Below are 13249 nucleotides of genomic sequence, written 5' to 3' on the forward strand. Positions count from 1 at the left end.
GAAGAAGTTTATTGTGGGAGCATGGATGTTTATGGGGTGAGTGGAGAGAAATTAGGTTGAAGAGATGGGCAAAGGGAGATCTTGAAGAACCTTCAGGTCCATTATAAAGGGTTGAAATGTAATCCCATAGGTTAGGATCCCAACCAATGGGCAAGCAGGTCCCTGGAAAGCTGTAGAATTATGCAAAGGTGGGAAGATCCCTTGAGCCAAGGAGTTTGAGGCATCAATGAGCTATGACTGTGCAACTGTATTCCAGTCTGGGTGATGGAGGGAGACCCTGTGTATAAAAATAATAAATAAATAGAATTATGCAAAGGGGCCAGGGATGCATAAATACATTGATTTTTTTTTTAAGTCAGTGGATACTAGAAAGACAACTCTCATGTGATGAGATGGAGAAGTTTTTCTACATTGAAAAAAATGATCATTTTGGCTGGGCATGGTAGCTCACACCTGTAATCCCAGCATTTTGGGAGGTTGAGGCAGGAGGATCACTTGAGTCCAGGAGTTCGAAACCAGCCTGGACAACATAGTGAGACTCTGACTCAGAAAAAAAAAAAAGAGAGAGAGAAAGACAGAGAGAGGAAGGAAAGAAGGGAAGAAGGAAGGAAAGATCATTTCAGAGAACATGATCAATAAATGTGTGAAAAGATGTCCAACCTTACTAGAAACAAGGTGTCTAGTTTCCCAGAGCTGTTGTAACAAATTATCACAAACTGGGTGGTTTAAAACAATAGAAATTTACTCTCTCACAGGGCTGGTGCGGTGGCTCACGCCTGTAATCCCAGCACTTTGGGAGGCTGAGGCGGGCAGATCACCTGAGGTCAGGAGATCGAGACCATTCTGGCTAACGCAGTGAAACCTTGTCTCTACTAAAAATACAAAAAATTAGCTGGGTGTGGTGGCGGGCGCCTGTAGTCCCAGCTACTCGGGAGGCTGAGGCAGGAGAATGGCGTGAACCCTGGGAGGTGGAAGGTGCAGTGAGCCGAGATCACACCAGTGCACTCCAGCCTGGGCGACAGAGCAAGACTCCGTTCCTCCCGCCCCTGCAAAAAAAAAGAAAGAAAGAAATTTACTCTGTCACAGTTCTGGAGGCTTGAAGTCTGAAATCCAGGTGTCAGCATGGTTGGTTCCTTGCAAAGGAGACGCTGTGCCTCTTTCCTGGCTTCTGCGGCTGCTGGCAGGCCTTGGTGTCCTTGGCTTGCAGGTACCTCCATTGTCACATGGTCTCCATTGTCACATGACATTCTTCCTGTAAGGACACTGCTCCTCAGCCTTAGGACCTACACTAACCCAGGATGACTACATCTGAAAACCACATCTGGAAACCTTATTTCCAATGCAGGTCACATTCTGGGGTTCTGAGTGAATGTGAATTTTCGGGGACACTATTAAATCCAGTACACTAGGGAAATGCTAATATAAAGGACACGGGCCAGGTGCAATGGTGCACACCTGTAATCCCAGCACTTTGGGAGGTCGAGGTGGGCAGATCACTTTAGGTCAGGAGTTCCAGACCAACTTGTCCAACATGGTGAAACCCCATCTCTACTAAAAATGCAAAAATTAGCTGGGTGTGGTGGTGCACACCTGTAAGTCCAGGTACTCAGGAGGCTGAGGTGGGAGAATCGCTTGAACCTGGGAGGTGGAGGTTGCAGTGAGCCAAGATGGCACCACTGCACTCCAGCCTGGGAGAAAGAGCGAGACTCCATCTCTAAATAAATGAACAAATAAATAACACGAGGAAGACCACTTCACTTCCATCATACTGGCAAAAATGGAAATGTCTGTGTCACGGGTTGCATTCTACAGAAGTAGGTGGTGTTTGGGGGCGGGCAAGATGTTTATTAGGAATCATTTCCTGTGAGAGGAACCAGATGGAAGCAGGACTGGGCAGAGGCAGAAATTCAACTGCACTGCAGGCCCAGCAAAGCTTCAGTCAATGTGGTGGGGGCCTCTGAGTGAATATTGCCCCGAGAATGTCCTTCATGGGGCTGAAATGGCTGGGCTTTTATATTTCTAGAAGTGCAGTGCCCCAGAATGGTAGCCTTAGGGCAAGTTGACTTTCTATCGCTGAGACAGACCTTGAAGGAGCTGATGGCCAACTGCTGACCACACTTCTGTGACCCGGCAGCAAGTCCTTCCCTGAAAAAGGATGTGGGAAGCACACTTACATCTGACAATACAGAGAGGTGATCTGAATGAAGAATGTGGAAGGCTGAAAAATGATCCCTCCAAAGATAACCATGTCAAATCTCCAGAAGCTATGAGTGTGACCTTATTTGGAAAAAGACTCTTTACACACGTGATTATGTTAAACGTCTTGAGATGAGAGAATCCTGGATCATCAGGGTGGACCCTAAATGCCATCCCAAGTATCCTTATAAGAGAGAGGTGGAGGGAGTTTAGCCAAACCCACAGAAGTGAAAACAAAGGAGGCAAAGATTGGAGTGATGTGGCCACAAGCCCAGGAGTGCCTGCAGTCACCAGGAGCTTGGAGCAATCAAGGACAGGCTCTCCCTGGAGCCTCCAGAGGGATCACAGCACTGGCAACTCCTTGGTCTTGACCAATTAAACTCATTTCTGACTTCTGCCTTACTGGATAGGTCACAAGAATCCATTTCTGTTGTTTCAAGCCATGGAGTTCATGGTAACTCATGGTAGCTACAGGAAACAAATGCAAACAGCAACAGGAAAATTGCTGAGGGGGTGCAAATGGGTGTACTGGGTTAGAGAATCCACCTTAAGGGGTGGCTGTGGGGATCAAAATTCACACCTATGGAACATTTGGAAGAGTGCCTGGAACACAGTACCCCTAATATTGGCTGCTTATACCCCCACTCCCTGCTGAGATCTCCTTGAAGGGAATGCCTCGCATGAAAACAAGAGAGAGCCCCCTCCAACGGCAGCCCCATCACCCACCTCAGATCAGAATGCAGCTTCTGCCTGCCCCGCCTCCCCACGGCACCTGGTATAGCCCGCCAGAGACTGATCTTTGGTTTTGCCCCACTTGTCACTTCGACCAGGCTGGAGACACCCCCAGGATCTCCAATCTCCTGGCCTTCCAGAGAAGGGGGAGCACTGAGGATAATGGCAGCACCTCTCTTCTCCCTGTTTTGGGGAAGAAATATCCCTGAAGCCTAGATCTACTTGCTGGGCAGAGGTCAGTAAAATGGGATGGATATGCCAGGCTGATTAGATTTGTAATTCAATGGGGCCCCATGGCTGTGCATCCCAAAAGGGCACCAAGGTCTTTGGGGCTCCCTTAGGTGAATTTAACTTGCTTTACTCAACGAGACCACATTTCTGAAAACGTACACACTGCATGTATATGGCATGTTACACTTAAACCTAATTTTAGGAAGGCGTGCTTAAAAGTGAATTTTTTTTTTTTCTCTTTTTCTGGGACAGAGTTTCACTCTTGTTACCCAGGCTGGAGTGCAATGGCGCAATCTCGCCTCACCTTCCAGGTTGAAGCGATTCTCCTGCCTCAGCCTCCCGAGTAGCTGGGATTACAGGCATGCGCCACCATGCCTGGCTAATTTTGTATTTTTAGTAGAGATGGGGTTTCTCCATGTTGGTCAGGTTGGTCTTGAACTTCCAACCTCAGGTGATCCGCCTGCCTCAGTCTCCCGAAGTGCTGGGATTACAGGCGTAAGCCACTGTGGCTGGCCAAAGGTGAAAATTTTTATAAAGCAATAAAGTGGCCTGTACGTGAGGAGTTATATTTGTAGCTCACAGTCTTATCTCAAACTCTCCTCCCAGTCCTGCTCCTCCCAGAAATAAATGCCCTTAAGGCCAGAGGTTGCGCCCCAGGCTGGCCCCTCCCTGGTAATGCGCTAGGGCCTCATACCTGCACCTGGTCCTGGTGTTGCTTGGGAAGGGAGAGCCACAGGTGGGCCTGCCATGGCACTTATGGGGGCTCCTTCTCCAGTGTGGGGCTAAGAGAACAGGAATCTGCTCCCTTGGGCTCAGACATCAGAGAGGCACGGGGAATGAGTGCCTCCAGGGCAAGCCCTTTCCTCTATGGATGGGGAACGGGGACCTGACTCTGAGTTACTATCCCCCAGACCAAAGCGCATCCCACTAACCTTCTGGTCTCTTCCCAACACCTGAGCTGGAAGGAGTTTTTATCTTCTGAACCAGATATCCACTCTGAGTAGACCAGGCTTTTATAGAAAGTGACAGATCTAGGAAGCTGTGGGCACCTTTCTGGGACAGCTGTGTGTACTTTGCACTAGAGGCAGGGGACCTTACAAAATTATATCCTTCAATTCGAATCAACCCCCAGGGAGATGATAGCATGATAGCAAGTCAGCTGCAGCTGGAACCACAAGAAGGCAAATAAATGGGTTTTCCTGCACGTTTACCTGCCCCAGGGAGCGTTGGACAAAGCAAGGGGCTACATTATCAGTTTCTTTGGGTAAAAACAATGTTTCTGTTTCTCATTTGTGTTTTCAAGCTTGCATAAGTACCTACTATATGTCAGGTCTGGATCAGTGATACATAATTCTGGAATCTAAGAGCTAAAAGTCTATAAGTGGAAATCAATCATGGTATATATATATCGTGTTAAATAGAAGTATATGAGCAGGTTCTACAGGAACACAGAAGGGGAAACAAGAAAACTCCTGGCGGGGTGGGAGGTGTGATCATTAATTCAGGTTTTGAGGGATGAATAGGAGTTTATTTTGGGTCGCACAGGTGATGGGAAGACATTGTCACCCAAGAGCACAGCCAGCACTCCTAACCTCACCCTTCTAAGGCAGCCCCGTGCCTACAAAGGCAGGCAGAGAAGGGCCTAGTGTTCGGGGAGAGTTGGCGGGGGTGGGAGGAGGCTGCAGAGGCCCCGTCCTAGGAGAGCCAGGCCAAGCAGGTTCTGCTGTGGGCTGTGGGGAGGCTTTGGAGGACTGTCCACCCAAGGACTCTTTAAGGGAAAGGCGGCTATTTCAGATGGAGGAGAATACAAACCCAAGAGGCCATCAGAAGCTGGAGCGAGTAGAAGCAGGATTGGAGATGGGGACAGCTTTTTTTTTTTTTTTTTTTTTTTTTTCTTTTGAGACGGAGTCTTGCTCTGTCGCCCGAGCTGGAGTGCAGTGGCCAGATCTCAGCTCACTGCAAGCTCCGCCTCCCGGGTTTACGCCATTCTCCTGCCTCAGCCTCCGGAGTAGCTGGGACTACAGGCGCCCGCCACCTCGCCCGGCTAGTTTTTTGTATTTTTAGTAGAGACGGGGTTTCACCGTGTTAGCCAGGATGGTCTCGATCTCCTGACCTCGTGATCCGCCCGTCTCGGCCTCCCAAAGTGCTGGGATTACAGGCTTGAGCCACCGCGCCCGGCCCGGGGACAGCTTTAAGAGTTGGTAAGCTGGGATTTCAAATGTAACTTAGAGGGAGAGCCAGGGAAAGGGGGATTTTATGCTTTTTCTCTACCCCGTGCCTCACTCTGCCTGACACACCTCTGGTACATGGAGGAAGGTAGCTGGGGGGTGGATTGGGCACCTAAACTGGTAGCACTGGACCCAGGAAGTGGCAGAGACACTGAGTATCCAGCAGACGTTTTCCACTCTCCAGAGATGCCCATCCGAGGGGAGAGAGAATGCCAGCACAAACAGGACAGGCCACCTCCAGGTGGCTGCAAAACAACGCTCCCCAAGCACGGAGCCATCTGCAAGAGCAGCCCCAGCTGAGGGCTGCACACAGGCTTGGCCAATGGTGGGTTTGCAGGGGAAGTGAGACTGCAGATCAGTGAGGACAATGGCCCCTGTGCGCACACACTCTACCCTTGTCCCCAACCGTGTGCCCATCCCCTGCCTTCTTGCCTTTCCTTCTCTTCCAGCCTCACTAGGGACCCATCTCTCCTTTCCTTGAGAACTTGCTCCAGGTTTTGCCAACTTCATAATACCCAGGAAGGCCTTTCAATAGGCTGCTGGACATCTGGGAGGAGTTGAAGCCAGTGGCACTTTGCTAATGAGGAGACTGTCACAGGTCTCTTTGAGAGTCTGATAAAAGTATAATCTATGCAGAAGAAGCAATGCCCCTCTGCCCACAAACATGGAATTCTGCATAAGATCTCAAGGGCCTTGAAGCCCACCTAAAAGCAAAGTGGGAGAGGAATGACGATGTTTGAGGTTGTGGTGGGTCTGGAGAGCCGGGCCCGAGGAGAGGCTGGTGCCCGCTTTTTTCTCCCTAGGAAGATTTTGAGGAGGGGCTCTTCAGGTCAGGAGGAAGCCATGGCCCCCAACCCCGTCCCCACTTTGTGGCTTCAGGCACGGGGAGGGACAGCCTGGGAACCGGTCTGCCAACCAGTTTAACCAGGGACTGGTTTCGACTCAGGGAGTTCAAAGGAAGCTGGGGTGCACCCCGTCCTACCCAGCCTGCCAATGGAAGCAGCAGCCCTTAACTCTTTCCTGGTTGTGCCCTGGGCAATATCCAGGTGGTGGTCCATACTGCAGAGGGGTCTGAGACTCCTCAGAAGATGAAATGGGTGGGGTGACCTTGGCTATAACTGGGGAGTGCAACCAGACACCCAAGAGTGGGGAAACTGAGAGAGCCTCCTGTGCTCCCTGACCCCAGATCTCCCTTGGGATTCCCTCCTCCTGCGTGGCGGTCCCTGGAGGACCCTGGCTTCTGGGTGGATGCAGGGGTGCTGGGATTGGATTTCTGGCATGATGAATATTCATCAGCCTGAGCCAGCCTCTGCTTCTGTTTACTTAGCCGGGAGGGGCTGGGTTTCAGGTTCACCTTGACTCCAGGAGCTGCAGCAGAGCAGGTACCAGCTCCTGCACCTGTTTCTCTTGCACCTGACGTGCAGCTGCTCCTACCCACCTCTCCTGGCTGAGCCTTGCCTGATACAGCACCCCGGAGGCAACCCTTCCTCCCCGAGTCTCACCCTCCCAGGCAGCTCCTACACTCAACTGCTTCTCTAGGAAAGGTCTCACCTCCAGCCTGGAGCAGTCAGGATTACAGGTACAGGCAGGGGGGTGGTGGGTGGGGAAACCAAGGCACAGACTCCAGTCAGGGCACCCAGTTCTGCCTCCATGGCTGACAAGCCCAGCGGGAAAGAGGAACCCAGGCCTCTAACCTGGTCTCCACTCAGGACTCATCCCACTGCCTCTTGGAGTCAATCCAGGCCTCCAACAGAGCGACTGCTGAGTAGTTTTCTGTTAACTCTTGCTGAACTGTTAACTCTTGCCCACCCCTCTGACCCCCCAGTCTGGAGCATTTTTCCAGATGTCTGGTAGGAATATCTCCCCATTCCTATCCAGGGTACCCCCGTCTCATCCTGCAGGCCCCCTAAGTGCCACTGGGGCCCTGCAGAGGGATCGGGGAGGGAGTTCTGGGTTTTGTCTTACAATATATTAGCTGACTTGCTTCCCCTATCTGTCCCCCTGCCCCTCCACCTCTGCCCCAGTCAATGGTTAACTTGACCTAGCTCAGGAGGGGCCTGGCTCAGTCTGGGCAAAGCCCTTCAGAGCAGTTCACCAAACCCAGCTGGGATGGAGGGGCCTGTCCTGGGACACCCATGTGCATGCTATAGCACTGGCCACCAAAGACCGGGGGTTGCAGGCTGTGCCATGAGGCCCTTCATGGCCCCAAAGCTGTGCAAACAGCAGAGGTGAAGCTGGCATCCTCAGGGACTGATTTCCATCATCCCTGGATTGCAAGGCCCCAGGGCAAGGGCCCAGCCCTTAGCTTGGCCAGCTCAGGACCCTGCACGAGCGAACTGCGGGGCCCACCATGTGTCACCAAATGCTGGGTCTGTTTGAAGTCCCAAGCTACCTGCCCCTACTCCCCCAACCCCTTTCAGCCCTCTCTGATGAGGCACAGGCATGCGGTTGTAGAAATCTTGTTCTTTGCAACTTTGAGAATCTGGGAAGTTTGGATATCACATCACCTTTTTTGTTTGCTTGTTTTTAAAGCAAATCAGATTTTACACTATTTTTTATGATGACTATTTACAGGATCCTACAGCTGGGTTATTTTGTAAAACAAAGAATAGTCTGCTAATTTTTCTGTTTTGCAAACTCAGATTTCCATAAGTCCGGCTTGCCTAATGGGGCAAACACCTGCTTACTGGTGCCCACATGTCCTCCTGGGCAGAACAGACAGGAAGGCCTGGCAAAAACAGTATTCTCTCTTTTTGTTGTTTGTTTATTTTTTGAGACAGAGTCTCACTCTGTCACCCAGGCTGGAATGCAGTGGCATAATCTCAGCTCACTGCAACCTCTGCCTCCTGGGTTCAAGGGAATCTCGTGCCTCAGCATACCGAGTAGTTGGGACTACAGGCACACGACACGACATCCGCCTAATTTTTTGTGTTTTTGTATTTTTAGTAGAGATGAGGTTTCCCCAAGTTGGTCAGGCTAGCCTTAAACTCCTGGCCTTAAGCAATCCTCCTGCCTCAGCCTCCCAAAGTGCTGGGATTATAGTTTGAGCCACTGCACCTGGCCTCTGGCAGAGTATTCTAGAGAGACCAGAGTACAAGGCCAGAATGCAAGGGCATCAGAGCTGATGCTTTGATGGAGGCCCCAGGGCAGGGCACAAGGGCTGTTCCCATCTCTACAGTTTGCTGACAAGTTCCTCGTGATCTGTGGCTCCCTTTACACCAAGGAGAGTTAAGCCCCAGGTTTGCCAACTTGAAATGCCTGTTAAAACAGGTGAATTTTAACGGGCACAGGCAGAAGCCCTTTTCTCCCTGGAGCTAGAAAATCTGGTGGTTATGACAGTCTCGGGAGGCGGATCTTCTGTTCTTCCATTCCCCAAGTTCCTTGGTAGCCCCAAATGGGCAGTGGTGGGGCTGTGGGCCTCATTCTAGACAAGGCAGTGACTGGGGCATCCACAGGCCAAGCAACTGCCCTGTTCCTCCTTCTCTGCTCTCCCCCACCTCCTTCCAGAAACCCATTCTGGAACACTAAGTTCTGTACAAGGCTGTGCTAAGCCCAGGTGTGGCAAGCTGCCAAAGCAAACCTCTCAGGCTGTCCCTAGGTGCGCTCACCTCTCCAGGGTGCCCTGGAAGTATTTATCACGCCCCCTCACTGCTCTTTCACTTTCTGAGCATGAGCTGCACAAGATCTCCCCTCAGCTTCTCTTGCTACTTGAGCCCAGCTAAAGGGACAGAGCTGGCAATGTGGGAGCCGCTTTCCAGACAGAGAGGTGTTGGAAGGAACCCACTGGCTGTGTGCTCTGAGGGAGGGGGTGGGGACATGGAGGATCAGGACACCAGAGCATGAGGGGTATGGATGCAGGCATTCAGCTCACTGTAAAGCCTAGGCCCACATCGTGCTCTCCTCTTTCCTAAATTTGATATGCCCCCCAACCCTTAAATAATCTATACTAATTATGGAAATTCCAGAAATCAGGAAACCAGAGAAGAGAAATCCTCTCCTCCTACACAAAGAAAGGCACTATTGGGCCGGGCACAGTGGCTCACGCTTGTAATCCCAGCACTTCGGGAGACTGAGGCAGGCAGATCACCTGAGGTCAGGAGTTTGAGACCAGCCTGACCAACATGCAGAAACCCCGTCTCTACTAAAAATACAAAATTAGCCAGGTGTGGTGGCGCATGCCTGTAATCCCAGCTATTTGGAGGTTGAAGCAGGAGAATCGCTTGAACCTGGGAGGCGGAGGTTGAGGTGAGCCAAGATCATGCTATTTTACTCCAGCCTGGGCAATAGAGCAAGACTCTCTCAAAAAAAAAAAAAAAAAAGTCACTATAAAAATGCAGTGAACACCCCTCCAGTTTTTAAAAGGAGGTGATACCCTCTATCTTTCTGGTGTATACTAGCTGCGCCTTCCTTCCTGGGAGCTTTCACAGCTGGCAGCTAGGCGTCCCGAGAACCAGACCACTGACCTCGCCAGTCATCACCGTTCCTCTACCTGTTCTGTCATTGATCTTCCTTCATCTAGCAGACTGTCATCTGCTTCTATCTTACATACCCCAGCTATCAATGATGTCCAGGCAACCTTCTCTCCCAGAGGTTCTGCTAGCTCAGACAGCACCTTTGTGGAAATTAGTCAAAGGTGAGGCCCCCAGGGAAGGCAGCTCCATGGCAGGGCACATGGCTTGTGAGTGGAGAAGCCTGGATTTCAGCCCCAAGCCCCGCCCTGAAAGGTACAACCTGTGATGACCATGTCTCCCTGTACTTCTGGGATCCTTCTAATTGCTTTCTGCCTTTTTAGCTCCCCTTCCAACTCCTGTCCTTGTGGAAGCTTGGTGAGGAAAGGGAACCATCCCTTAGTAATTATTCCCATTATCCTAAGTTTTACTTTGCAATGCATGGGTACCTCTGTGGGCAGGGATTAACAATAGAGCTAAATACTAGGGCTGGATGGGATGGGTGAGGAGACTGAGGCCCAGAGAGGTGGTAGCTTGCCAGAGGTCATGAGGCTAGGACAGCCCCCAGGACTTCCCACTCCCAGCCTGAGGCTCTGACTCCTGCCTTAGGAACAGCCCAGCAGCTACTTTAGCCCTGCTGGTCACCACTGGGAAGTTCAAATTGCTTGAAATGTCACCAATTATATTTAATTTTGTAATGAATTCCAAGCAAAATGCACAGGGCGTTTCTCTCCCTATGCTACCAGTCAATGGTCTGCCCACGCCTGGCTGCAGGGTCTGGCGGTATAGTGGAAAGTTCGGGAAAAGCATCAAAGGCCTGGATGCTGTGTGACTCGGGCAAGCTGTCCACCTGCCTGTGGCCCTGAGGGGCCTGGCAGGAATTATCTCAAAGCTCCCGACAACCCTGCAGGGCAATGGTGTGTGCCTGTCCCACTGCCTCTCTGTCTGGCGGGTGACTTCCCTGTCTTGACCTTGACTTTGACCCTTTTCTTGTCTCACACTCTCCAAAAGCATTGTCACCCGCACTGATCTCAGTCTTGGGTTTATTCAGCCCTAGCTTAAATTCTTTCTTTAATTCTTCTTCTTCTTCTTTTTTTTTTCTTTCTTTTTTTTTTTTGAGGCGGAGTCTCACTCTGTGGCCCGGACTGGAGTGCAGTGGCCGGATCTCAGCTCACTGCAAGCTCCGCCTCCTGGGTTTACGCCATTCTCCTGCCTCAGCCTCCCGAGTAGCTGGGACTAAAGGTGCCCGCCACCTCGCCCAGCTAGTTTTTTTGTATTTTTAGTAGAGACGGGGTTTCACCGTGTTAGCCAGGATGGTCTCGATCTCCTGACCTCATGATCCGCCCGTCTCGGCCTCCCAAAGTGCTGGGATTACAGGCTTGAGCCACCGCGCCCGGCCTTTTTTTTTTTTTTAAGACAAGTCTGGCTCTGTCACCCAGGCTGGAGTGCAGTGGTGCGATCTCAGCTCACGGTAACCTCTGCCTCCCGGGTTCAAGTGGTTCTCCTGCCTCAGCCTCCCGAGTAGCTGGGATTGCAGGTGTGTGCCACCACGCCCAGCTAATTTTTAGTAGAGACAGGATTTCACCACATTGGCCAGACTGGTCTTGAACTCCTGGCCTCAGGTGATCCACCTGCCTTGGCCTCCCAAAGTGCTGGGATTATAGGTGTGAGGAACCGTGCCCAGCCCTTTCTTTAATTCTTAAAACAGCCCATGATTAGGAGTCTAAAGCACACTGGTCCAAAGGCACCTACCCCCTTTTCCCACTGACCCCTTTGTCTCCCTGACCCTGCTCCAGCAGAAAGCCCCACCCTCGGCTTAGGGAGCGCGATGACGACTGAAATTGGTTGGTGGAAGCTGACTTTCCTCCGGAAAAAGAAATCCACTCCCAAGGTGCTGTATGAGATTCCTGACACCTATGCCCAAACAGAGGGAGGCGCAGAACCCCCAAGGCCTGACGCTGGAGGCCCCAACAGCGACTTTAACACCCGCCTGGAGAAGATCGTGGACAAGAGTACAAAGGGCAAACACGTCAAGGTCTCCAACTCAGGACGCTTCAAGGAGAAGAAAAAAGTGAGAGCCACGCTGGCAGAGAACCCTAACCTTTTTGATGATCACGAGGAAGGACGGTCATCAAAGTGAAGGGCTGAGGAGGGTGCTAACACCTCCTGGCTCCCTGCCATCAGCTAGATCTGAGACAGGACCTTGCCACGCTGGCCTCTTTGGCCATAGCTGAAGCCGTGGGGGTAGTTGATACCTGCTGGCAGGAAATGGCTGGTTTTTAGGTTTGTATTTATGTGCCTCCACTTTTGTAAGGCCTGGGAGATCCCAGGGTCCTCCCACCCTCCCCCCGACCACATATAAAGGCACTCTAGTTCAAGGGTGAAAACTCTCACCCAAGAGGAATAGCCCTCCTTGAAGCAATGGCAGGGCCAGCAGAGAGGTGGGCATGGTAGAGAATGGAGAGAGTGAGCCAGACAGACTTCATCTCATCACTAGACACAGGGTCAAGGTCAAGTTTGAACTGCTCCTCCCTTTACGTTCTCTACCCGTGACTACTCCCTGGACCAGTCCTGAGGAGGGCACATTTTCCAGAAGCCACGTGATAGGGGCTGGTTTCTGTGGAGCCAGAGGCAGAGACACTGAACTTCAGCTCACCTCCTAACACCAGCAGTAAACTTCCTGGAACTTTGCCCTCAAGTGTGGAGGGGGCAGAGGACACTGGCACTCTGTCAGGGTGCTGTAGAAGACTAGATTGATGGTAGTTTGGCCTTTTGGTTCCTGTCTTGGCCATGACTTGTGCAGGTGGCAAGTCACACACCCTCGAAGGGAAGCTACACGGGCCAAATTGAGGGAGTGGATGGGGAATTTTCTCCTCTCCCTCCCTTACTATAATAGTATTTAAGACGTATCAGCTCCAGAGATGAGTCCTGGAGCCTTGAATTTTGTTTAACAAACTAATTGTAGGTTTCTCTCTTTGTAATAACAATGCTGGAAAAGCAGAGAACCTCTTTTATGCTCATGTCTTGCATTTATTGAGATGACTGTTTCTCGTGCCTTTATCTTCCTTCATGTAAGTAAAGTGGACCTTTGTGCTCAAACTGTTCCTTTCAAGCTTCAGGAAGGGTTGCCAGGTGTGACAATATAGGAACTGGGTCACTAATTTTTACCATCAAACTAGCCTTAGTATGGGGATGGGGGTGCAGAAGGAGCTAGTTACACCTCAGTGGTCGGTTCTCTCCGGTTAACAGAGAGGCCATCAGGTGCTCTAAGAGAGTAGGGCAGACCATTGGTGATTGACCCCAAAGTTTCAGTGGTTTGGTTTGGGATTAAGATTCAAACTCTGGCTCTACCCCTTAGTAGCTGGGTGACCTTGGGAACATTTGCTTGTACTCTGAGCCTGGGTTCCCTCTTCT

General features: G+C 51.1%; 1 protein-coding gene across 1 annotated transcript; it reads left to right on the top strand.

Annotated features, from left to right (window-relative positions):
- Positions 1 to 11638: 11638 nt before the first annotated feature.
- On the top strand, positions 11639 to 12934 carry PRR15L (proline rich 15 like). Its single transcript, XM_023204339.2, has one exon. It carries the CDS (start codon positions 11664 to 11666, stop codon positions 11973 to 11975), a length of 312 nt encoding a protein of 103 aa, XP_023060107.1. The 5' UTR covers positions 11639 to 11663; the 3' UTR covers positions 11976 to 12934.
- The last annotated feature ends 315 nt before the right edge of the window (positions 12935 to 13249 follow it).

The sequence above is a fragment of the Piliocolobus tephrosceles genome, chromosome 16 (genome assembly GCF_002776525.5).
Source record: "Piliocolobus tephrosceles isolate RC106 chromosome 16, ASM277652v3, whole genome shotgun sequence".
In the NCBI taxonomy this organism is placed as follows: domain Eukaryota; kingdom Metazoa; phylum Chordata; class Mammalia; order Primates; family Cercopithecidae; genus Piliocolobus; species Piliocolobus tephrosceles.

Excerpts from the sequence above, each read along its gene's own strand:
- PRR15L (XM_023204339.2), top strand. The coding sequence starts at position 11,664 with ATGACGACTGAAATTGGTTGGTGGAAGCTGACTTTCCTCCGGAAAAAG.